Source organism: Toxoplasma gondii, chromosome VI (genome assembly GCF_000006565.2).
Source record: "Toxoplasma gondii ME49 chromosome VI, whole genome shotgun sequence".
NCBI lineage: Eukaryota > Apicomplexa > Conoidasida > Eucoccidiorida > Sarcocystidae > Toxoplasma > Toxoplasma gondii.
In genome coordinates, this window is record NC_031473.1 from 2,766,190 (window position 1) to 2,790,794 (window position 24,605).

Sequence of the window (24,605 nt, forward strand, 5' to 3'; positions counted from 1 at the left end):
CCGAGTCTAGTCAGATCGGGTTTAATCTAGCGACATTTGTCTGCGGTTTGAACCATGGACATAAGAAGAGAGGTGGTGGTTCTGTTATTTTTTCAATTCTTCTAGCGGTTTTGGTCTTGCAGGTCTCCACCGAGCCGCTACAATACGTGTTAATCATGGGAAGTCCTTCCGTTGTCGCCGAACAACGTGTTAACTCACCGCGTAGGGGTGGAATACGGAATATTGTGGACATTGCCTCTGACGTGGAAGACGTCATGCGTCGTCAGAAGCCTAGCACGTTGCCGCCTTTGACTGTGCTCGTTGGTGGCCACAACATGAATTCTACGGGCTTTCCCCTACAAACGGAAGAGTCACTGCCTGCCGAACACCTCACCAAGCAAACAAATCCGACCACCTCAATTCCCTTTCCTGAAGAGGGTAGTTTAGGGGAAAACCTTGGCAGTCGGTCTACACTGTGGACCCCTAAGGGAAATGCGAGTGAAAGGGAAAAAACATCTGCCGATAGAAACGCGACCGAGCCGCAACAAGGGCCACATGCTCCACGCCAAAGCAGTCCAGACAGAGAGGCAAACCTGAAATCAGACAGGGGCAGACGACCGGAAATCGCCACTTGTGAAGTAGGACTGCTTATGGTGGAAGGCTCTTGCGTCTTTGTCGAGGAAGATAAGCTCTTTGATTTCATCGTGGTCGGATGTGGAGCCGTAGGATGCCCTATGGCAAGGACACTTGCAGACGCCGGTAAGTCACAGGTAGCAGCTCAACATGGGTTAGGACCTTGGCTTATTACCCCAAGAAACAACTACACAGATAAATTGATGCTCTCTGTGACTTCATTTAGTTCACAAACACTTTGTTGTTGCGTTTTGTCAGGCAAACGAGTGCTTGTCCTGGAAAGAGGAAAGGAGAGGACACGTGAAAAGACACCTCATGCTGTCGATATTTTTGGTGCTGGTAGGGCAGTCGCAGACGAGACTGTTGCTCAGTTGATTCAAACAAATCAGGGAGTACGGAGCCAGACTGCTGGAGTGATGGGTGGAGGGACCAGCATCAACATGGGGATAGTGGCGATGGAAACCAGCGGATTCTTTGAGTACCTGAACGAAGAGCACGGCTGGCGGCTCGATATGGACTTGCTGAACGAGGTGAGCACTCGGGTGTGCTAGTAGAGGCAACGTCCCTTGGCGTACGCGAAGACTGCCCAGTCCAGGTCGAGCAATTCCTGCGGTAATATATTGAAATCCATTTTCCCATGTTGTCCTTGTGCGGCTAGGTTATATATCAGTAACGCTGCGATTCTCAATCAGCCGGCTGATGAAATAAATCTGTGTACAGATGTGGAACCGGCTGTGTTCAGGCGCAGCGGTGGATCAGTAAGGCGTTCAAGCCTATGCCGCAAGACACACAGTATGTGTCTAGGTTGGCGATGAGTCTGCAAGACGAAGGGTATAAACCGCTTTTCCCGTCGGATGAGAGGGCGAAGGACTTCAACTGCCCTCGCTCAGGTCTCGGATGCACTGCTAAGATTTTGCCTGGTCACGTGTGGGGAGGCGTAACTGTGTTCGACAAGGAAAAGAATTTCTTCAGGAACGCTGCTGATGTATTTGTGTACGAAGCTCCCGGAGTACCTGCTCACCCTGATCGTCTTTTAGTGAAGACAGAACAATTTGTGGAGGTGAGTATTTCAAAGAAAGTGACGTCATTTTGAGCATGCGCGAACGAAACACAAAGCATGACATAATCTCAGCACATTTCCGGGTGCGTGCCTTCGTAAATGGACGTGAGACAGCCACATGGAAGCTGCTTAACCTGCTGATACCGCGTCCCCTACCGACCCAAAAGAGACGGAATTGCTGTAACGTGTATTTGTTGCCTCCGCTGTGGACAGAGAGTTCTCTTCGCTACTTCAAAAGTTTCACAACCGCGGGCTGTGTGCGTGAGCTACCGGCCATCTTCGGCAGAAGACATGGCTCCAATAGGCCTTGACGCACCACCACCACAAAAAACAGGAGAAAGTCGAGGTAACAAAACAGCAAAGAGACATCGTAACTCAGACCGGTTCGCGAACAAGATGAACAGTGGCAGTCTATTGTCAACTGGACTGAGCAGAGAGTATCTGCAACCAAGGGAAAGGGTAGCGGATACGATAAGACAGATCAACTGATCAAGAGTAGTTATCCGTAAGTGTGACATTCCATGTGCCTCTCATACCCGTGGAATCCAGCGAGGAGAATGGCATCGCTTTGTGTGTTGCATGGTATCTGCTGTACAATTCAGGGTTATTATCTTCTCTGTTGTCCTACGCTCTCCAAATGCTTGAGTGGATTTGGCCTAATGACTCATCATTGGAAATAGCGTGCCTTCGAGGACAAGGCGAGATCATTTTGTCTGCGGGAGCAGTCCACACTCCACTCCTTCTCTTTCGATCGGGTGTTGGCCCACAAGAACAACTTCAAGAAATAGGAGTTCCGGCAGTCGCCGTGGTGGAGGAGCTGGGACGCAACCTTTCTGACAGAATACTTATTCCCATACAGATGTTTCAAAAGGACAACAAAAGAAAGGAGGACAGAAATCCCAGAGTCTGTCAAGTTCTTGGTGCAAGACACCAAGGACCCCACTGTGACGGAGTTGGGTAAGTGACGATCAACTGCTGGCAAAGCAAAAAGACTACGCATGGAGTTGCTGTCCGGGCATTTTGTGTTCGTTTTGGCGCTAGTGTGAAATGCAACATTGTTGCACACGTAGAACATTCAGAGAGCCGTAGTGACCTACCAGCCCTAGCGGCTGTGAAGCGAACAAACAGTTAGCTATCACCGTAGCATACAGAAGCAGACGACTTACTGCTATTTCAAATTTTAACAAAACAAGCCCTTCTGACCATGCGAACGTATGCATCCCCATGCACGTTCTATTTCCGGCATTTGCAGCATCAACGAGCGGACTCTCAAATGCTCGTTGCTGACAACGGAGGAGCTGTCTGGTCCTAATGTAATCCACGGTCTCCTGTGGGCATCTCACCTGCTGTTGCCACCGTCATGGAGAGATCATCCTGCAGCCCACGCTGTATTCAACTTTGTTCGATTCTGCGAAGGAAAGATGAAGTTTCAGGGAACACTGCAATATCCGCCTGCCTGCATGTTTGTCGAAGGTCTCCTCGACTGTTTGGAGTAAGAATATATCACTGTCACCAATTCCGTTCAAATACTGCATGTTGGTCTGTAACAGCAATCTAATCGCGTTATGGACGAGGTTCGTCAAGCAATTCGTCGTGTTTTTGTACGTGTGGCAGCCGGAGTATTTCTCTTTTCTACTTTACGACCGAGCCCAAATCACGGGGATACATTCGCCAACACAAAGACGGACGAGTCGAAGTTGAGGCTAACTACCTCAAAAACGAGCAGGATTTGTTCGATGCCACAAGAGGAGTTCAATCTCTCATTCAAGTAAGTTTCATGGCGAGCTGATGCGGGGAAAGGAGCAGCCAACCGGGTGTCGCTGGTATTCCATGGGAATCTAGCTGACCATGGGCCTCATGCTGCGGCAAGCCAGTGTTCCGGGAACATCCGAGCTCCAGTTCACTACACCAGTCCCAACTGATGTACTGTTTCCATTCTCAGCAAGTCAACGGTGGCCGATTCGCAGACATCGTCGAGCCTCTCCAGCCTGGTTCCTGTCCAGTGCTGATGCTTTACACTGTCGTCAGTCTCTTCTTGGATTTCGCTCAGGCAGCCGATCTGCCGCAGTACGAGAAGCAACTTCTTTCGGTAAGCCGCCAGTATTCGTATTTCTGTGAAGGTACGGAAATGCGTTTTCAACAATGAATAAACGTGTTTTCAAAAGGTGGTCATGAGCGTCTGTTGATACTGCAATCTGGATACTTTGTGTGGGATAGGTTCGACGGCATTCGACAGATCTTCAGACGCATCATCATGAACAGGCTCGTGCAACAATGCCTTCAGCATCGGAAGACGAGTTACCCTTCCTCAGACTTATACAAAATCTTACCGAGTCACGCGGAGGTTTAAAAAATGAAAAACAACCGTCGGCAATTCGTGCTGCAGCAAATGACCCGGAGAGGTCCGAGGGAGCAGCGGCACACGGTACAGCGGCGCAGCCGGTAGAAGGGTTTGAAGAGGATCTGGGAAAGGTTTTCAAGGACAGAGAGAAGCTCAAGCGGTTGTTCGAAAACGGTAGCGCCCAACAACGCCGGCGGCAAACAAATATGTTGCCAGAAACTACCAAACAATCCAGTCAGAAAAAGGATGAGTTAGCGCCACAGTCTCGCGTGTGTGCAGCTGATGCAGAGCCTGCCTGCAAAGACGGACCAATACATAGTGACGTCTACACCACGACGTGCAGTGCACACGATATCTTCACCAAACGATATGGTTCATCTGCTTGCTCTTCATCGCCCTACGCGTCTACTGCCCAAGCGGAAAGCCCTGAAAGTTTCATATCGTGGCAAGCAGGGTTGGCTGAAGCCGGGATCCAGCAATTTTTCGGGGAGCGTTTGCCTCCAGGATCGGGGCAGTGGGCAGCCACTTATCCCCCAGTCTTGCCACGTGAGAATCTGGCAAAAAATATGTTCGCATTAGGGCGGAACGTGACAGATTTGCGTAAACAACTTTCCTTCTCAGAACGAGTTTACAGCTGCACCATACAGCACGGTTGCACCATTGCTGGTATCATACTTCGGTAGCAAATGAGCCGACCCTCAATGAGAGAAAGACTCAAAAAGAATGATTCTTCGTCTTCGCTTTCGGAGCAGGGAAAAATACTGTACCAACTGTTGTACCAAGTTCTTGCCGTTTTCTTGATGTCCTAATATTTCTCAGAAGTTGATGATCCGGAGGCAGTGGCGGCCTTCGCCGTCACGTACATGACAAGTATCTGGCACTTAGCCGGCACAGCAGCTGTGGGCCACGTGGTTGACCACGAGTTCCGGGTTATGGGCACCAAGAACCTGTCCATAGCAGACGCTTCTGTACTCAATCAGATGACGCGCCTTAATCCAACAGCAACTCTGCTCACCCTCGGACGGTAAGAGAGGAAGACCTCAGGGGCGTGAAGGCGGGCAGACGTAGCTGATGCACACGTATGAGGCGAACACACATAACCAGGTCTCCTCGCTGGCCAGATAGCATTTTGTCAGATGTCCCTTAGCAGTGTGATTTGTTTTCAACCCTGCGAGGAATGAGTTCGGGATAGCGTTGCCGGTGTTATTCAGGACACCATCTTTTTGGTTATGTATCTGCCATCATCAGGTATATCGGCTTGCTAAAGGTCAAGTCCAGCGAACGCAATACTAATAATGATAGAAAATCCGGAGAACACGGGCGAAAAGGGGGACTCTAGTTACCGCTACATTGTTCTGAAATGTCTTTTCCCTGAGGCTAAGTCCTGCGTGTGCAGTTTCTTTTACTGTCTTGCATACATTCTAAATGTCAACACAATGTGGTGACGATGCCGTGCGTCTTCCCGCAAACAATGTTTTTGTATGGCAACTTGATGCACGGTTCTGCATCATCCAAAAGCACTGGTGGAAAGCCGTTACCATCTCGTCCCTCACGGCACGGTTTCACGTGTGGGTGCCGGAGTCCGGCCAAAACAACCGCTTCACCAGTAGAGACATGACAGCGCCACTACAAACACTATTTGTTGCTTGATGCTTCGCATGACAGTTCGAGTCCGCAACTCATTAAGGCTCAGAAAGTTTACCGAAGTCGTGAGACTCTCAGCCAGCCACAGCGCATAGCCATCTAATGTGTAATACAAGAACTCGCGTCCATCGGTAGTAGAGCACTTCTATGAGTGGAACGCGATCACAGTTCACAGCCCGTTTTAATACGCATTAAATCAGTATGAACAAGACGAGGTGTTGATACTTATGTGCCACTTGTGGGCGTGAGGTCAACGGTTTCGCACTTGCTCAACTCGGAAAATTATTGAAGCGGCTCACCCTTGTGCCACTTGACATTCTACCCGGCCCTACGCTGCCGCTGCCATAAACAGTTCTCCCAGCCCGACACGGTCAGGAGGCCGATGTGAGTCAGTCTATCGCGCGTGGAAGTATTCATACGACAGACACGATAGCATGTAGTTAACACACCGGTCCATTCTGGTTAGTAGACTTGTCTTGGTCCCGATTCGTGCAGTGCGAAGCATCAACAAACCCTACAGTGGTTGGGCAGAAACCGCTAGACGGGTAGAAGGATACATGGGAAGGCGTTCATGCGGATACTCGGCAGCGCCTTTGGACGGCATTATGGCTTGAGGCATAGTCCCTCGACGATTGCATAAAGCAACGAGAAAAAACGATTGTTGAAGAATGACTTTCGATCGACGCCATTTACGCGGGTCTTCAGAAGCACCATTTTCCCCTTCACTCGGGCGGCGCACGAACCGTCTCTTCCGGCGAGGCCTTTCCTGCCTCGTGACTCGGGGCAGCTCAAAAGGCAGCTGTGAGGGACCCCGGTTGGGGTTCACTACCACCTGTCGTCGTAGGCCTGGTCAGACTGGCGAGGATCCCCAGGGCACCTGCTCTCTCGAGCATTCCCTCAAGCGACTCTTTTATCTGTGTACATGTGTAAGAGATCTGATACAAAATGCAACTGCTGCACGGAAACAGCTTCTCACCTTTCGGTAGATGAATCACCAGATACATAGTCTGATAGTTCACAGCGCTGCGGGATGAAGTACACCGCGTTTAGCTGCGAGTAGCCTGTCAGGAAACCTTTTCGATCTGCGTATGTAACTGGTGCTTGGTATTTGAAAAAAGAAATGACTGACTCACTGCAAGGGATCTCGGTCGAAGGACCACAAAGTATCCTCACCTCTGAGTCTTGATGGAAAGTGGATATGCATTCAAGGGCAATGCAATTTGGCGGATGTCCCGGGAAGCGTAGTGCGACGCCAACTAGTGTCTCTGTAGTACGATAGTCATTCACAGCGTGAGCTAGGCAGATGGGCAGATACGCAACACGGTGGCGGTTCTTCACAATGAGTGAGGTGGCATATGCAGTGGTGTGACTGCTCATGCTAATCGTGAGGTGTTATAGTTGTGCTGCAACGAACAGTGACCTTTCGGGCTGCCGGCGAAGCTCTATTCGGGTCCCACGTTCGCTCGACGAAGTATTGTCTTTTTTACCGATTATTTGCGGAACTTGTCGCCACGCCCATTGTGCGGGTGTCCTCTGCAAAGGGTGCATGTAAGCAGAGCACGCTGAACAAAGTCAATGCTTCTGACTCTCCCGTTTTTGTAACGCGGAGATTAACTAAGACAAGCTGAAGAGGTAACGCAATACTGAGCTGTTAATTAGTCTAGACCAGAAGAGCTGACCTATTTCGGAGTGACCACTGTGAGCAAGGCATGGAAAGTGTAGCGGTAACCGTATAGATAACCTGTTGCTTCGGAGCATCAGTCGTACTCAAAGGTGTATGCAAGTGTCGGCGCCGAGCATACCTCTCTAATGTTTTTCATGCCTGTTGACTCTTTCTTCAGAAGGTCTCTCAGGCAATACAAAATCTGCAGGAGTGCGTCCACACCCACAGCACGTTACAGAGATATTCAAAAAATTCAAGGGGATTCGTAACGTCAGTCTCGAATTTACCTTTGCATGGAATGCATTGTGTCACAACCGCAGCGCATCACTTTTCTCGGACTACGGAACCTAAGCACTGCGAACATCTAGCACCCGCTCACGGAACTGGGTATGTATTGGGCAACTTCTTTTTGTTACAGCATGACAGATTGTGGAATTCTAAAGGCGTCAGATAAACGCGTTTTGGGGACGTGTCATAACACTTTGCAGACTGACGGAGTAAAATACAATTTTGTCCCTCCTTGTGACCACTCTCTTCGTACTGCCACATAGTCGTCATTTGGGATTGTCTTTTTCACTGTGCCAGTTCACTGCGATTTATACACGCAACTCTGTAAGTGCTAATAACAGTTCACAGCTGCTGTTTACGGCACGTAAGTGCTTCGGTCATTCGGTCATGTGATTAATCAATATTCTCAGGAAGTGCTAGAGCACTGACAGTCTCCGACAGACATCTTCTCGACTGGTGACATCTCGTTAAAAAGGCCAAACTGCTGCTGAACAGCAGTTCTCTACATGGTAGTGCCTCTAGTCTGGCTGGCCTACCATATTGGCCCGTAGTCGGCGACACCGTCAGCTGTTCCTACGTACCGTTAGCAATTCCACTCTGCGAGCATCCGAGGAGAGGCAGGTGCGACAGCAGCAATTCCCAGCTTGTTCCCCTCCATCGTTGAATGCCTTCTTTTCATGCAGCTGCTGAAGCGAATCCATAAATCGCTCATCTTCCAATTGATAGGCTTCTTGCGGCTGTGCCGCACTGTTGCCGGAAGCCGACTCTGCCTCCTCTGTTGCCGATTTCGAAGCCTTTTCTAGGAGACCCTCCTCTTTTTGGTTACTTTCTACTAAGCTGAGGTTCAAACCGTCTTCTCGCATAGACGGCGTTTCCTCTTTTGTGCCGCGATGCCTCCCTGAGCTGCGCTGTTCCTTGTTATCGCAAACCGGGAACCAGGGTGCGGATGCCGTGTTGCCAGTGTCGAAGACAACATCGCTTCCGAGAGTCAGCCCCGGCGTCACGCAGTTCTCATCAGCCTTCATTTCCGTCCCTGTAGAGCCACGAATGCTTTCTTCAAGCTTTCGTTGCTCATCTGCAAGGGCAAGGAGAAGCTGAGTATGCGCAGCTTCACTAGATTCCTCCCGTTCTCGTTGTTCGTCCTGTTCTGCTGTTAATGCGGCGCGCAATATCGATGTGATCTCTCTTACAGCGGAAGAGCCGTACAGCTGCAGCACGCAGTTGCGAGACGCATTTTCCATCGTAACCCGAGAAACCGCTTTGTCGGTGCTTATTGAACCAAACTCTGATACGTTACTCCTAGCCGCTGCTGGCGCAAAGAGTGGTCTACTGAAACGCAGCGCTTGTGAATTCTTGTCAAAGATGCCAGAATCGCGGTATGAATTTAACAACGAACAGTTTGTATGTCAGTAGCGACAAACGGCCAGTACTGGGGTTTTCTTTGAATGACGCAACAACGTGAGAGCATTGCCGGGTCGTGCTGGCATTTGCATATGAGCGCTGTTCAGCATCCGGCAAGGGCCTGGCCTTTGGCTCACCCGGTGTAACAGGTCCGGAAATTGCCTGAACTGCTGAACAATCTTCCTCTTCAAACGTAAGCATTCGCTGCAGCTTTGAACCAGCTTGAACAGTAGAAGACCCTGTCGGTCATCAAGTGATCCGTCGATGAGGAGTTCCGGTAGAACCTGGGTGCAGATATGCCAACGTTTCGCATTTTTGCGGGACGTGTTATAGTGTCGTTTGGTGCCGCTCTATGAGTAACACTATCTGATAAAAATGCCTATCAGACTGTGGCAGAGCCTCTCTTCCGATCAGAAGTTGGATGTTTCCAACCAGAGGCATCAGCCTGTTGAAGAAACTACTGCTGCCACAAGTTGGGCGAAAATTCGGTACAGCTCGGTGCATGGCAAAGCGGAGCTTCAGGATCTGGTACACTACAGAAAATGACATCACTTGCCTCCATGAATGTCGGGCTGTCCAGGAGAGCTTTCTTCCCTTCAGGGCAAAGTGCAATGAAGCTGAGCAGCTCGAATAACAGGATTTTTAGCTCTGTCGTAGTCCCCGTTATAATATGCAGAGCAGCATCAATGATCTGGAAATGGGATAAGGCAACAACAGCATGCTATCGCGTATAAGAAATCATTTTGCCATTCTTTCCGCTTATGGATTTCAGGGGCTGGTAGCCGTGTTGACTTGCATACAGGAATTACAGCGAATGACTCAGTGTGCTTTAATTCTGTTTCTACACGTCTTCAGGCTACGTGCAGCTGTGGTCGCTTAACACCGAAATGTTCTTGACGTTGCGTGCTGTCTCTGGGGCCGTGAATACAAGATCTTATATCGTGAAAACATCTGCATACAGGCGAAGCCAGCACCTTTACAGCGGATTTCCTATGTGTGGTTACGCGTACAGTATTTACCCCGGCAGAGGAAGCCGTTGCTCTTCCTTCCGCGGTTGCACAAAGGACGCAAAGCAATCTCAGTACTCTGCAAATCAGAAGACAAAAACAGATCATGCGACCAATCACACGCCCTTGTCCGTCCCGTCGGCTGATATGTCAGAAGATCGTGATCCCAGCCGTGCAAATCTATATATTCCTTTGCGTGATGTCAAACAAAGAAGTCGACGTGTACAACTGCAGGAGCAACGTTCTCCAACTTTCAATGCCAGCTTTGTTCCCTTGCCAGTTCAATGGTGCGGCAGGTCCCTTACCGAATTTTGAGATAGAGTAAAGATTTGTCTGTCACTTCAGTGTACGCAGAGTCGATGTGCAAAATAGAAAAGAAATGACACAACCCGGCGACCAGGGTAAACTTCAGGATAGCTGCAAGGGCTGCAGGATCTCTTAGGGACGGACAAGACATGGCCACAGGAGTAAGGTGAATTAAAAACATCTTGTTTTCAGCGTTGATTAGTGGCGCGTGTCACTTGTCCCGGGTCCGTTGGTGTACGGTATCTGCCTTGGAAGGTTCGAGTTGACAGCTACCTCCGTTACCTTCTGAACAATCGGGTGGAGGTGGCGGGAAGTGGCTTCCGATGCTAGTGATATGAAAGCAAATGTCTAACAGTTGGTATGGCTTTACCCACGAGAGTGTCCTCTCAGTATTGGTATATTGTTGCACAGACCTCTTCGTCCGGACGTCTGCCGTTTTTGTTGACCACAAATTTTTCTCAAAGGTGCCCCTCCCAGAAGACTGCTTACCGGGCGAGGCAGCAAAGGACTTCAAGAATAGCAACCAGGCACTTAGCTTCAATCTAAGGGCCACAACATTCGAATACAAGCGAAATTGGTAGCCCTGGATAGCCTGATCCCTCAAAATATGTACCACAAGAAATGGCTGCTTTTGCTGACTGCGCATGCTCCAAGCACCTCAAGTTTTTGCAGTGTAGAGCAAAGCCTGACTTTGTTCGCACATGTTGTCTGACTTGAGGCCTGTGCTCGGATGACAGCAGGCGGAGCTATATCCATTTACCTACGGGTTTTTCAGGAATCCTGCTCAGCCTGATTTGGACGAACGTGCACAGCCGCGATACCGCCCCTGTAAAACGGGTCAACCACACTCAAATGTCACAACTGTATATCGGTCGAGAAAGACAGTCTGCTGAATGCAGTTGCGGAAGGTACCTTGTTCTTAAAACAAGCACGAAAAGAGGGTGGAACAGTTGTAAACTCGAGCAGAGTTCCCGATGTGATAGATGCTCACATTTCACAATATCCCGCACCGCGATCGGGCCTAGCAGTCCTTTTACATGCAGCGGCAAGCTTGAGTTACTGGATATGCCCGAGACACGCCTGTCATGTTTTAATCTTTGTGGAAGCCCTTTTTACCTTCGCACTTGAGTGGCGTCAAGACTGAACTCAGATGTTGCTACACCCTCAAATTGCTCTCCGTCCTTCTCAGAGGAGGAAGTATCGAATAACCGACACTGCACACTACGAAAACGGCGCGAGACGAAGTGATGCACACCCATCAAGAAGGCTGCTTCTTCTGCTTATGGCCGATGCCTTTTTCCGCGATAGTGGCAGTGACTCTTCTATGAAACGGAGTGGTGCCCAAACACATTTTCCCGCTGTACAACGGCTTTTCCGTCTTGGTAACAACTTTGTCGTTGTTAGACCGCAAATACAAAACCTGTCACATGCCCGAAACCGTCCTTAGAGCAGCTCACCTGCCTGTCGAAGTAGTTGCGTTCCTTCTATGTGTGATGTCATCTTCCGAAGCGCCACAGCAACTGCTAGTCTGCAAATGAGTGCCAATGCGTGTACAGAGCCGCACACCATGTTCGCTTTATTCATCTGCGCCTGACTGCAAACTGACTCATGGACTCTGAGGATTCCTTTGCGAAGACCTTCCAGTGTTTGACGAGGCTCAACGCTAACAAGGGGACGCTTGTATCGATGAGTCAAAGGGTGGAGTGCTGCAAAAAGGCCACACGTGCGCTTGCTGCGAACTTCCGGACGCCAGAATCCTGAGGGATGAACATAACTAAAACGGCATACCGAACAACCCCGGACTGAGTCACCAACAGTCGCTCGCCAAGACGCTCAGCTGCGCCGGAATCTTTCGCTGCTCTTCTTCCAGCTGGCAGGAGACCCGCGCAACCTATTACTTCTGCAGCTGCAGCCTGAATTAGGAAATCGCAACATGAAGACTTGTACGGACAAGAACCGCCGCAGCTGGCATTGCCTATTCTTGTCTGCGGACTTCCATGTCCTTCGACGGTGCAGCATCCACCGAAACGGATATCGTTGTAGAAGTCACTGTTTGCTTCATCAATAGCCCCATTTCTGAAACGTAATTCCCGTTTGTCACAGGCATTCTCGCTGTCCTCTCTGCGCATGCCTCTGTCAACGTCAGTTTGTGGCAAATCGATCTGCTGGCACTCTCGGAGGCTGCGTGACACGTCACTAGTTGCTGACGTTCTAACAGTTTCTTGAAGTCGTTCTATCGTATCAAACTTATCAGGCTGTTGCCGAGAAGCTCCAAGGAACCTGCACTCGAATGGGTGCTCCGTATTGAAGTCGAGGAGCGGTGTAACGGCAGCCACAGCGTCGTATTGCAGCGCCTTGCACTTTTCTTCCTGAAACAGCAGTGCAAGTATCGGTAATCAGATAGGCGTACGACTTTAGCTAGAGATTATACAAATGGTGCGACCCAATCAGCATCCTTGCTGCAGTACAGCGTGTATTCTGGGAGACGACTGTACGGAACAATCCCGAACGAAGCAGCACAAGGACGCCAATCGCGTCACCTAGGTGGCGATTCTGCGCGTATGCTACCTTCACAAAGCTCATGGTGGGGGTCACGGGTAAGACATCCGATGCCAATGTGAAGCTGGACGAGTCAGTTCCATAGTGTGGTTTGTAGCTAGTCATGTAGACATAAAAGCCAAAAAGGTCACCTGGTCAGAAATAATTCCTTTAATTGTTAAAAGGGCTTCCAAAACCTTGCTTGGGCCGAGGGCTGGGGCACGGCGGAGTTGTTCGATTAAGCGAGGCAGCGCTCGTGACGAATACCTGTGCTCATATCGCGAAAACGACGTTCATATGTTTCATGTTATTGAACTTCACTTGTCAACTTCCGTCCATGTCTGTCTGCGCTATATACCCATCCTCGTGTGTGTACCTATGTAAGCATGTACGTAAGTGTGCACGTACGTGCGTATCTAAATGCGTGTGTATGCGAATTTTTATTGGAGAGAACAGTACGCCAAGCAGAGTCGAATGTTTGGGTCTGGTGAGACTCTCTGTTCAGCCCGCAGCAGTAAAATTTTTCTGACACCTGTTTTGAGCGGCCAGCGGTATCGGTGTTCAGTTAGGACTTGGGAGTCCCTATGGTCGTCACGCACGCTTTTTCGAAGACGCGTCAGTGTGCGCTGCCGAGCGCTCCACACTTGCACTGCTGAGAGTGAGTCACACACGGTCTGGCTGTCGTCGGTGAGTGAGCCACCCATTCCGAGGATCTCGATGAGGCTGTCCATCGTGATTGACGGTCACGTGGTGCTGAATGAGGTGGACGAATAATGTGAATCTCACGCCCACGCGACCAGGTCCCCGTTCATACCTAGACTTAATCACGTGCCTTCTTCAGCGAACAAAAGCGGGGTTTTTCAATTATTCAGTAGAAAACAAGGCACTAAAAGCGTGGCACGCCCCATGAGTGACTCGGGCTTGAAATGGTAATTAACAACGCCGTCTGATTTCGCGCACGAGCGTGTCACCTTTTTCCACGGCGAGGGGGTCAAGAAGTGAATGTACTTACGCTGTTGTTATCTCATCGGCATGGCATATTGCATCCTTCATGTGGTCGTAAGGATGCCTGTAATGCAGTGCATGGTTATCCACCAGCCGGTTGTATGCCTGTTCATGGTAGCAAGTACGCTGTGGGATAGCGATGATTGTCTTCTCGACGTCCATTCTTCGAAGCTGTTTGTGTGCCTCTACTTGCGTAAGCGATTGAACTCCCATGGAGTACACACAGATCACTTAAACGAGCGAAACCGAGGAAACGGTTGCAGAGGATCCGAGGTAGCTGTGATATAGAGGACTGACGTGGTCTCCCGTGACCTTCCAGAGCGGGTAGACCTATCGGTTGTCAACGCTTCCTTCGCAGTCCGATGCCTTCCAAGAGAAGAATAAATAAGTGAGAAATGGAGTAATTCTGTCCAACGCAATACTCGTGTCCACCTTATCGATGCGATCAAAGCGTAATATATTTCGGAATGAACTGCACGTCACCAGTCTTCGTGAGGAAACCGAACGAGCAACAAAGTGATGAGGAGCTCACAATAAACGTCTGTTTGCTCAAAATGCTACACTTTCTTCTGCTACGAGAAATGCGGCCTTATGGAAAGTATGAGCACTGGGGCACCATTTCGACCTACTTTTATTCGCGACCACTGCCTGAGCACGGCTTTTTCCTTTGTCAGGAGGTAGTGTTTTAAAAGTACATACGTTCGTGAAAACTCCTGACACCGTCTAATGCAGGTTGTTTGCGATCACATAACGCGGCCAGCACAAGAAGAAGCTTCAGTGAGAGGGAATTTAGCTTTTTTCCAATAGGCAGGAAATGCGTTCTCACACTTCAAACCGGGATGTATAGCTGCATGCATTTGGTATCATGGGGCCACTAAAGGCAGCGCTTCCGCATGTGGTGTTTTGCTTTGTTGCAAATATGATCGTACTTGGGAACCATCAAACAGCTACAGCTTCGAGGGCAATCCGCTGAACACTAGGAAGGGAATGAAAGCAATTCACAAAGACGCGCTCTCCACATTTCATGTCTCGGAAGAGCTGACATTATTTACACGGAGGTGGAGACTGCGGCTCCAGGAGTCGATTGGGTCCCACTGTGTTCGACGGTCTGGTCATGCCGTGAGCCCCGCAATAGTCGTGGCGTACCCTTTCGCTTCGGTCTGTCCTTTGCGGTGGAGGTGCTCATAACTGAAGTGTTCGCAATTAAGGGGGTTACTGGTGTCTACTGTAGCGAAACCGCTAACAAGAGCCCAGCGGAAGTGCCCTCCATCATGATGTGTGGGGCGATCGTCCCAGTTGGACGAAATTGCAAAAGTGAGGGAAAACCTTCGAAAAGGTAGAATGCTTGACAGCCTCGGGGCGGGAGGAAAGCAAGGACCACCCGTAGTTCCCCAGTGCGACATCTGGAGACTGCCTTCTGCGTACTTTGGTTTCGGGCCGGTACGGGGAATGTTTACTTAAATGGAATAGCGCCGCGCCGGCAGCTAGCAGTACAGGGAAAGACAAACTCGGGGTAGAAGAAAGACGAAGTTATTCCGTGTCCCAAGAAATTTCCGGCTCCAAAGACGAGATTCCGGCATGCTCTTCAACGACGAAGTCGCACTAGCATCCCACTGAACGACGTGTTCGTGATTTCTTCCTCTCACCATTCTTCCGTTTCGGGTGCGCGCCATGAAGTTTAAATTGTGACTGTCTCCGGTGCTATCAAGCCAGAAACGCAGGCAAAAAGAGCATAACCAGCAAGCACATGTGGGTTTGTCTTGTGTAACGTAGACGTAACTAATGCTGCGGATACGTGACAGAGGTACTGTTATTCCGAGTGACTACCTGCCACGGGAAGGTGCCATGAACTCGTGTGTGAGTCTAATCCAAGACAAGGGGTGTATATATTTGCGGGGAGTAAGACAAACTGCGCCGAACAAATCCGAACACAAATCCGTTGTATGAACGGGAGATGTCAGACATGAGCGGGAGTTGTCAGATATGAGCGAGAGTTGTCGGACACAGTTGTTCGTCGGTGAGGGAGCATCCCTTCAGCTGTGTCTGTACCACTAGAAACATACACTCCGGCATGTCAGTGGAAGTCACACGTGCATCGTAAAGGTAGGAAAGGCTTAGTTGGAGTTCGGGCAGCGCATTTGTATCCGTTCACACCCTACGACCTTGCCTCTCGACTTCAGCGCTCAGTCCTTCCTCAACCCATGAAAGTTACTTTTCGCCACCATTTCTCTATAGTCGGATATGTTCGACGGAGTTTGACAGAAAATGGGGGCGCGCTCTGTTTATTCACAACTGTGTTTATTAAAGCATTATCATTGAATGTTGGATGCTTGTGAGCGGAGTTTCTTCCATTCAAGGCAGGTTAGTACCCTAATATTCAGTGCCGCTGAAGTGTCAAGAAAACTGGCACACACCAGTCAAGTGCCACAAGCTGTTGCCCCTTCCAGGGCGAGGTACAGATGGCGGATAAATGGAAATAGAAACGCCGCAACGCGATACCTGCTTCATACGATCCGGCGGGTCCAAACTGTGCAGAGAAATGTCTCGCATAAGCCACCACAGTAGAGGCGACCTTGGCCCCTGTCAAGCTATCGCATTTGGAAAGCGACACAGATCGTCGATCGGTGTGGTGCACTTTCGTCCTGGCCGGCCCCGCGGGTGGCGCTGCCTTTGAAAAGTTCCTTCGTAGCCACATCAGCCATCCAGAGCAGGGTGGGACTTGCATATTTCTCGCCCTGTTTCCGCTGTTTCTCGGCACCTCCACCGTTTGAGCAAGACCATGGTGATCCTGCTTAACTGGAGGCCTTAGAAACTGTTTTGACGGGGTCAGCAGCTCTTTTGTTGGCGAAGAACGGCTCCGGGTCAATTCGGCGGTAAGGAAGAAGCTGGTTTACCTCATGCAATAACGAAAATGTATGGTCTATTCTGGTTGTGGTCGGAAAAACCTTCCGTCTCCATCCTCCCCCATCTCACGAAAGTCTAGTTGTTATTTTCCGACAGCGGCACACGAGAGAGCCCAATGGAGCCAGTTGGTATATACAGCAACGACAATCGGTGGTCGTTAGTGGGAGACGGCAACGGAATTTGTTCAGAGAAGGCAAAAGAGGGGTTTCGGTGTCGGGTTCGTTTTGTGGCAGCAGTGCTTTCCGACTAAATTGAGCTAGTGTTTCATGACGGAGCAGACATTCAGCGTATAGGAAAGGCGGGAACTCTAAGCTCCCAATGTCTGCCTACAACTACCTGCGGCAGGAAGCATGCACGTTCTATCGCGCTAAATAGAGGTAAGTACGCTCTATCCCTGTGCGCGACTCACGCGGGCCAGAGAGCGACCTCCTCATTTCGTTAGGTTTTTCCGTTGGGACTGTCATTTCCTTATTCAAATGGACCATATTGGCCCCCCAGTTGAAACAACGCAACTTTTCTCTGGCCCGGCAGTGGGAGGTTGCAGTTGGTGCCGTGACGCTGTCTCGACGAGACGGCCCGGGGCGAAGCGGGAGACGAAGTTTTGAATAGTTTGAGTCCTGGAATTACACTTTACCAGTGATCTAAGGCGAACTTCGGCAACCTGGGAGAAGGCCCCGGCAAGTGTTTGAATTTGCAGCTGCAGTGTTCCGCTTTTCCACGCCAGAAGGTCTCTTGTCCCACCTGCGGTGACCCTGTAGTGACCTCATACCCTAGTTCCGGGCTCTGCTGCAAAGCAGTTTAGTGTCTTTTTCGGCATCTTCCAGCCTTCCTTTTGGAAATCGTTAACGTGAATCTCGACGTGTCTTTCCATGGAGCAGGCAGTCAGGGTTCTGAAGGTGGCCATTGCAGGCTGTACCGGTCGCATGGGCGAACGGTTAGTTGCTTTGACTCGAGCTGATCCTGCCTTACATTTTGTTGGCGGCGTGCGGACACTAGCCGGGCGAGACACCATGGTGACCTCGACAGCCGAACAGCATCCAGGCGGTTCGAAGAAAGCAAACGGAGAAGCTGTAAGAACTGGTATTAGCCAGGAGCCAGGGACACCAGGGAAGGACGACGCCCCTGGCGTATATACTTCACTGGACGAGCTCATCGATGAAAGTGGTCATAAACCTTCGGTAGTCATTGACTTCAGCAATCCTGCAGGTATGCAAAGAGCAACTGAAATAGACGTACCAGAAACATGCGAGCGGCAAGAACCACAGAGGCAGTGTCGATACCATCCGACGGCGCACCACAAACTCTATCGAGCGTTATATAGCCAGTGAACTAACTAAAGAATTATGAACCTGAGGCACTGAAATGCGGGGGAATCGAAATTAGCACAGCAGCGCTAAATACTTCACTTCTTGTGTCCGTTCGCAAACTCAAATGCACCCCAACCCCGTCTTTGGAGTGCGGCCATGTCAAATGTCAAGACAGGTGTATAAATTTCTCTTTCTCTGTCAGTAAGGCTTGTAGGAACCGGCACATTTGCTGGAGTACCAAAAGAAATGGCATCGTTTTATGGGTCGCGTGACCATCATGTGCTGATTGTCATGTGTCATCTGCTCCCCTGGTGTATCCCCGGTTGGAACAAATGTGAACGCCTCGATGATGGTCGTTGAAAGGGCAGAAATAGAGTTAATGGTAGACTGACTTTCTCGTCTTCATGGATATCTACCGAACGAAAAGCTCAGCTGCAACTACATGTCTAGCTTGAAGGCATCGTCCTCATTTATCAGGCTCGCAAGCCTGGCGGTTTTTCCTATTCTACACTTCTGCGAACTTCTCTGATGCGAGGTTGCAGGAACGATGTCGCTTATACCGTCATGTATTCGACACGGCGTCGCCTTAGTGATTGGAACTACTGGATTTACTCCAGCCGAGCTGGAGAAGGTGGAATCAGCGGCGAGAGACATTCCTCTCTGCATTGCGGCCAACTTCTCTCTCGGTGTCAATCTGCTCATCCGGATTGTAGGCGAGGTGAGAGTAGCGCAGTGCACCGCTACAAATCACCATTGGACAAAAGAGCCAATATCAGTGCCATGCTGAAACGGATTCATGTACTACTCCTGACATTCAGGTCTTCATATCTCCTAGGGGTACTCGCAAGCGGTTTCGTGTCGGTGTTAGAGTGTCAGAAAGCCCCTGTCCTTTATCGTTCGAGGGTGGCCTTTGTACATTAAGGGAAAATCGGACTGTAAAATTTTCTTAGAGAATGCCATCATTGTGTGCTAGGCCTCCGACACTAGATCCAAGAGAAGCGTCGATAACAGTGTAAGTCGTTCGTGGTACTATCTGGGAAATTAGTTCTATTCGGTCAAATAACCAGGAACTCAAGAGAGAAAATGTGATTTCTGTGTTGTTTCGTGGGCGTTGTTTTCTATGCGTGATCGTGTGCTTTCGCCACAGGTTGCAGCCAGTCTTGGGGAAGACTTTGACATCGAACTCGTTGAGGCACATCACAATCGCAAGGTCGATGCGCCCAGCGGGACAGCGGTAGCTCTGCTTGACTCCATTGCTACCGCCACTGGACGGAGGACCTGCACCGGTAGCGACGAGGAAGAGACCACATCAGAGACTCACCCAGAGAAGATGGTGCTTGTTCATGGGCGAGAGAGTCGCAATGCCAAAAGAAGGCGGGGAGAAGTTGGTGTGCATGCCCTCCGCATGGGCAGTGTGGTTGGTGAGCACAGTGTGATGTACGCCAGTGACTTTGAACGAATCACACTCAGTCACCATGCGGAAACGAGAGATGTTTTCGCATCCGGTGCCATTCGCATGGCCAAATGGATTGCTCATCGACCAAAGGGCAAGTATCAGGTGAGTGACATGCTCTTCGAGAAGAGGAAAACCAGCAGAACCGAGGTGTAACCTTGTTTGTAACAGTGTGGCCATGGGAACTGAGTGCTCTGCTGCAAAACGTCGGAGTTATCATACCTCTCTTCTTTTTCACAAAGGAACACCACGTGGGTCGTGACCGGCAAGCTGGAGCTGGCCATGTCGCTCTGCGACGAGCAACTGTATTTCCGAAGCACCACACACTAAGGAAGCATGGATATATGAAGTGGGTCGGAACATGTTACTCTTTCTGGAATTTTCTATCTGCCTGGTGTTCCGGTATACGGTTTTGAGTGTTACTTTAATCGCAATCGTCTCGCGTCTTCTGTCACGTTCCAGTTCACGAGAAATCCTAGTTGCGGGATGTTATTTGCCGATGTGTAGCGCGTTCGAAATGGCATCTACATCAACCTGGCATGTGCGCACATCGCATCGTCCTATTTGAGAGAAACCCTGGAATGCCAAAATTGCAAGCAGTAGATGCATCCGCATCTGCTGATGCCGCTTCCAGGGTTTGAAGAAATATGCGGAGACAATTACAGCCACTCGAGCGTGACTTCTGGAGGATGATCCACACTGTCTGCGTCAACGGTCTGGCTTCGTAGTCCACACAAAACGGATACATATCATCGTGCATGGTGCAGTATCGAAAACCCAAAGGGAAGTGGCGTCTTCTTTTCTCTTATAGCAACAGAAAACAATGTAGGAGCTCCTTAAGGCTATGTTCCACACATACTGACGTGTTCTGCGTTAGATGCTACACATTTGACGGAGGCAAGAGCAACGATTGCTGCAGCAAGATTTTACCGTGTGTTTGTCGACTTGCTTGAAATTTTCTTCCGGAAATTGCACTCGCCGGTGACACTTGAACTCCGCGTGTCCGCAGTTCTGAGAAAACAACCCCTACACTAAGGGAAGCTAGCTTCCGTATTCGCGCATAATGTCCACGCTCACAACAGCATCTACATTCGGTGAGGCTTGCCCCCACGTTTGCAGTAAAGATGCGTTGTCGGGACCAGTGCGAAAAAATTATGTTGGCATTTAGGAAGTCGTTCCTGTTCACAGCGCATCCTAAACAAGTATTCCTTTCCAAGCAACTGCCAAACGGTTTCATTTCAAAGAAGCCTGTGGGATTTCGGCACGCTCAATTTGGCGCCCGAAAGACAAGCCACAAGTAGTCGGGAGCCACAGTTGGCATCCCCTAAGCGACGAATTTGACTTGCACCCTCCCACCTCCAAACGTTTACAGCAACTACTTTGCGGACGCTCTTGGCCCTCTCTTGGAGCATTTGGTTAGTTTGACATGGCATGAGATCGTTAATGCATTCATTGTCCAATAGTCAACCGAAAAGCATTACGCTGAACGTAAGCATCGTAAATGCTGCCATAAGAGGCAGAGCAGATAATGCGGAACCACTCAAGCCTTCTGAACCTGCCCACATTACTCCTCGCATTGCTTCAGGACCAGCGTAATAGGGCATCGCAGGGGACATGGCTGTAGATGGCTGCAAAACCATTCGTGGATCTGGGCCTTGAAAACCGATTGCCATGGGGGGAACCTGATCCGGGGAGACAATGTCCATTTCGTGGCGTACTGCGTCGACGTAGTCTACGGATGTCGGCTTCCTAACTGCCTTGCAAAGAATCTGAGGCAAATCAGGGCGACGGCAAGGAAACAGTTGGGTGTATGTTTCTACAGATCAACTGCACTAGGTACTTTTCCAGAGCAAACAAGCACTGTTTGCTGAACTTACAAAAAGTTCTACGCATGGATACTGTTCGGTCATACGAAAAACAGTGTCATGCCACAACCAATAACCGTCACGTTTTGTTGAAAGTTACTGTCATCTTGACACTCTTGTGAGCATTACCTTCGGTTGGATTTCCTTGAAGTGTTAAGAAGAGCTACTGTTAAGGATTAGTGTGTATGTCGCTCTGCACTACACGTGTTCCGTTTGGTCTTTCCGAAACGGTAGCCTTGCATGGCCTATACAGGCAGCGGCAATTTGTTGGATCAAAGTTGCACGAAATTTTCTACGCAGTATTGACGGATGTATTATCTCCCCGAGAAATGATAATGTCCTTTCCTCTAGTTCCTCACGTTTCTGTGTGATTTGTTGGCTGGAGTCAGACAAGGCTTCACGCGCTTCGCATCCGCCACAAGCGTCCAGGAACTCTTAGCTGCACACACCAGACACGAAAGCATCCGGCAATGTTCGTTGTCGAAAAATCACCGTTTGTGTGCCGTCGCCGGTGTGAATCCCAAGCAACATCTGAGGCCAGCCGTTGACCGACCCGACAACAGCGAAGGACAGTCTTACAGTCTTGGCTCAAGAACATCCAACTCTCGCAAGAGCGACCGCATCGGCTCCAGCAATAGCTGAAAACAAAGAACAAATGATGAAATCGTATGATGGAACGACAGAAGAATCTTTTTCCTGGACATCTGCTCGAGTTAAGTAAATACGAAGACCACACTCCACTTCCCGATGTCACATCAAACGTCACTGTGCTCTAAGATCCTAGATAAGGAGGTTGTCTCTTCTCGTTATGTGGCACTCGAAGAGTCCTGCCCCCTCCACCTGGAGACACTGAGAGCTACATCGCTTCGCCTACTTCTCCGACGAATCGTCCGGGTGGAATCCTCCGAAGCCAAGATCCTTGCAAAAAGGCACGTCGCTGACTTGTTCTTCGCGTCGCCACCCGGCGCGGAATTCTTCCGCAGTGGTTGGAGCATAACGAAGTTCATCCTCCGTGACGTCTTTGCCACGATGCTTTTTCTTCCTAGTTTTCACAACTGACATGTTGCCGACGAAAGATATCCCCTGTGGTGCGTGCATAAAGTGGCTCGAAGCTGCCGGACTCCCTGCGTCCGGACTCTGACTGACGCCTTTTTCTCTAATCAAGGCAGCCAATTCGCGTCTTCTTCCGCGTTCCTCCGCTGCGGGTGCGGTATCCTGGCGGCGAAGGCGGGGTAATGTAATGGATGATGCTCCCAAGCCTTTGCCTGATGGTGAATCGATGAGGCCATGCGACTCCTTGAAAGAGTCGGTCCTCGTTACAGCATCGGCGTGAAGGAAAGGACTTAGAGTCGCTTCCCTCGGCAGGTCCCTCTCTGTCCCCAAAGGCCTCACTGCAGAAAACGTGCCGCCATTTGTCCTGTGGACGTCAGATATCGCATTACTCAGCGTTTCACTGGAGACATGAAGACTCGATGCGCCACAAACCACCAACAGAGCGAACACGCAGACCGACAGCGGTCTACTGCCACTGGAGGTTGTGCCCCTTTGAAAAACATATTTTGAGCTTCCTCCCATCACTGCGCTGAGCTCCCTGGTACGACGGTAGCACAGGAAAACGTTCATAGCACCTCCACGCATACACCTGAGTAAATGCTGAGCCATTTTCTTTGAAACATTTTCCAGACCATGCACGACGTGAACAGTAAGCCACCAGGGTCACCGGCCGTCAGACAACAGTCCGCATCTGCTGTGCATCATCTTCGTAACGGATGGTCGAGTCCAGACCCTTTGAAGCAGAGGTACACGAGAGTGGCTTGCAAAAAACTCAACTGAAATTGTTTCTCTTTTCAACCTGATGGATGCAAGGAGTTTGTGTGGGATCCGCATGTGACGTCGATAGAGCCCCCAAGTATTGCTAGATTGTTGCAACTCCGCGGCATCCTGTTGCAGAAACGCAATGGCGACGAAGCCAGTTACGAAACATCCTCCAGATGGCAGAGCGCGCTACATGGAACTTGTGGAGGAAGTCAGGGATGTTCGCGGTGCCAGAAGGCGAAGAGTAAACGTGCGACTGGAGGCGACGGAACGTCTTGGAACGGGACACCAGCTTTATGAAGAGGGCAACTTCAACTGGAGTTTCCAGCGTCACTCCCGTCCTTTGGTTGAAAAACTTGGTCCTCTTTAAAAGTGAACCTGGAACAAATTCATTCACATATACGTATGCATATGGTTTGTTTCCCTACAAAAGATTTACGGCGACTTGGCCACTTGACTCGAGCAAGACAGTTAACGACGCAGACACCGTCACCGCATGTACGGCTAGCCTCCATGGTTGCCCGTTGCCAGTTGTCGACGAAATTAACCAAGGCTTTTCGGTGAGGATTCGAAAAAGCCATGTTTCCAGCCTACTAGTATACAATGCCAGTTTCCTTTACTGGCGTTGCCGAGCTTCGTCTTGTCCAAAGAAACGTCATGATTGTCGGTTAATTCGACTGGGCTGTGTCGCACATCACCATTCGCTAACGGCGGCCCATAGCAGGTTCGAGAACCATGTTTTAACCGGTCTTTCTTTTCATTTCTAGTCAAATCTCTATGATCTTACATAATGTCAGGCGCTTCGCTGTTACGGAATGTTCAGTCACGATGTTTCGCCCGTCGGTGTTGGAGACAGAGGAGATCTAGTGTCTACAGTTTCACTGCGCTCCTGGAAGGCTCATCCTCGGGATTCCGCAACAAAGAAGGAGAAAAGAGCTGCCAGTCGTAGCTGGTTTGATATTTCCGCCGTTCGGTAAATCTCAGACAACACATTATGGTTTCACTGGGTGAGTGGGTATTTTGTAACGGTACGCTGCCAACGTTCACAGCCAGAGCGTGATATCGAGGTGTCATTCGTGTCAGTTTTCGAGAGGCGGGTCACCCGGACGGCACGTAACGACGTCTTACCTTGGCCTCTTTTGCTAGTTCTTCGGCTTACTTGGTTTTTTCGCCTACAAATGTCAATTCCATGTCGATGACATCCATGAGGGCACAACTTTACCTGCGACTGAAATTTCTGTACAAATGATCCGCGATCCAGAACTGTGTGACACAGGAAGAATATACAGACACAAAGAACGTAGCAGAAGGCTTGACAGTCCAGTTGGTTGGACGGTCGTCAAAACATAAGCACAAGCATCGCGGAGGATGAGTGTTTTCTTTAAATGTCACCTGC

At 49.9% G+C, this 24,605-nt stretch overlaps 4 protein-coding genes across 4 annotated transcripts; 2 read left to right on the forward strand and 2 right to left on the reverse strand.

The window, feature by feature from the left end:
• Positions 1-212: 212 nt before the first annotated feature.
• TGME49_243655 (GMC oxidoreductase) lies at positions 213-5,518 on the forward strand. Its single transcript, XM_018780684.1, has 10 exons — positions 213-738; positions 1,355-1,672; positions 1,886-2,018; positions 2,275-2,629; positions 2,925-3,164; positions 3,287-3,440; positions 3,615-3,761; positions 3,890-4,559; positions 4,833-5,037; positions 5,262-5,518. Exons 2-10 carry the CDS (start codon positions 1,388-1,390, stop codon positions 5,350-5,352), a joined length of 2,280 nt encoding a protein of 759 aa, XP_018637520.1. The 5' UTR covers positions 213-738; positions 1,355-1,387; the 3' UTR covers positions 5,353-5,518.
• A 2,653-nt stretch (positions 5,519-8,171) lies between these two features.
• Positions 8,172-8,849, reverse strand: TGME49_243670 (hypothetical protein; the record flags this gene model as incomplete). Its single annotated transcript, XM_002366825.1, has 1 exon — positions 8,172-8,849. One exon carries the CDS (start codon positions 8,847-8,849, stop codon positions 8,172-8,174), a length of 678 nt encoding a protein of 225 aa, XP_002366866.1.
• An 8,297-nt stretch (positions 8,850-17,146) lies between these two features.
• TGME49_243680 (dihydrodipicolinate reductase) lies at positions 17,147-20,426 on the forward strand. Its single transcript, XM_002366826.2, has 3 exons — positions 17,147-17,975; positions 18,619-18,794; positions 19,224-20,426. The coding sequence occupies exons 1-3, from the start codon at positions 17,639-17,641 to the stop codon at positions 19,683-19,685; spliced, it is 975 nt and encodes a 324-aa protein (XP_002366867.1). The 5' UTR covers positions 17,147-17,638; the 3' UTR covers positions 19,686-20,426.
• Positions 20,179-24,436, reverse strand: TGME49_243690 (hypothetical protein). The gene is made up of 4 exons (XM_002366827.2): positions 22,269-24,436; positions 21,974-22,032; positions 21,754-21,833; positions 20,179-21,298 (listed from the first exon to the last, which is right to left on the reverse strand). Exons 1-4 carry the CDS (start codon positions 23,054-23,056, stop codon positions 20,993-20,995), a joined length of 1,233 nt encoding a protein of 410 aa, XP_002366868.1. The 5' UTR covers positions 23,057-24,436; the 3' UTR covers positions 20,179-20,992.
• Between the last annotated feature and the right edge of the window lie 169 nt (positions 24,437-24,605).

What these genes read in the sequence shown, in the direction of transcription:
- TGME49_243690 (XM_002366827.2), bottom strand. Translation starts at nt 23,056, where the DNA reads ATGGCTCAGCATTTACTCAGGTGTATGCGTGGAGGTGCTATGAACGTT. An exon ending in CCGGACGATTCGTCGGAGAA is followed by an intron (nt 22,033 to 22,268) that starts GTAGGCGAAGCG and finishes CTTTGTTTTCAG; the next exon opens with CTATTGCTGGAGCCGATGCG. An exon ending in GATGTTCTTGAGCCAAGACT is followed by an intron (nt 21,834 to 21,973) that starts GTAAGACTGTCC and finishes TGGTGTGTGCAG; the next exon opens with CTAAGAGTTCCTGGACGCTT.
- TGME49_243680 (XM_002366826.2), top strand. Translation starts at nt 17,639, where the DNA reads ATGGAGCAGGCAGTCAGGGTTCTGAAGGTGGCCATTGCAGGCTGTACC. An exon ending in TGACTTCAGCAATCCTGCAG is followed by an intron (nt 17,976 to 18,618) that starts GTATGCAAAGAG and finishes GCGAGGTTGCAG; the next exon opens with GAACGATGTCGCTTATACCG. An exon ending in TCATCCGGATTGTAGGCGAG is followed by an intron (nt 18,795 to 19,223) that starts GTGAGAGTAGCG and finishes CTTTCGCCACAG; the next exon opens with GTTGCAGCCAGTCTTGGGGA.
- TGME49_243655 (XM_018780684.1), top strand. Translation starts at nt 1,388, where the DNA reads ATGCCGCAAGACACACAGTATGTGTCTAGGTTGGCGATGAGTCTGCAA. An exon ending in AAAAACAGGAGAAAGTCGAG is followed by an intron (nt 2,019 to 2,274) that starts GTAACAAAACAG and finishes TGTACAATTCAG; the next exon opens with GGTTATTATCTTCTCTGTTG. An exon ending in CCCCACTGTGACGGAGTTGG is followed by an intron (nt 2,630 to 2,924) that starts GTAAGTGACGAT and finishes CGGCATTTGCAG; the next exon opens with CATCAACGAGCGGACTCTCA.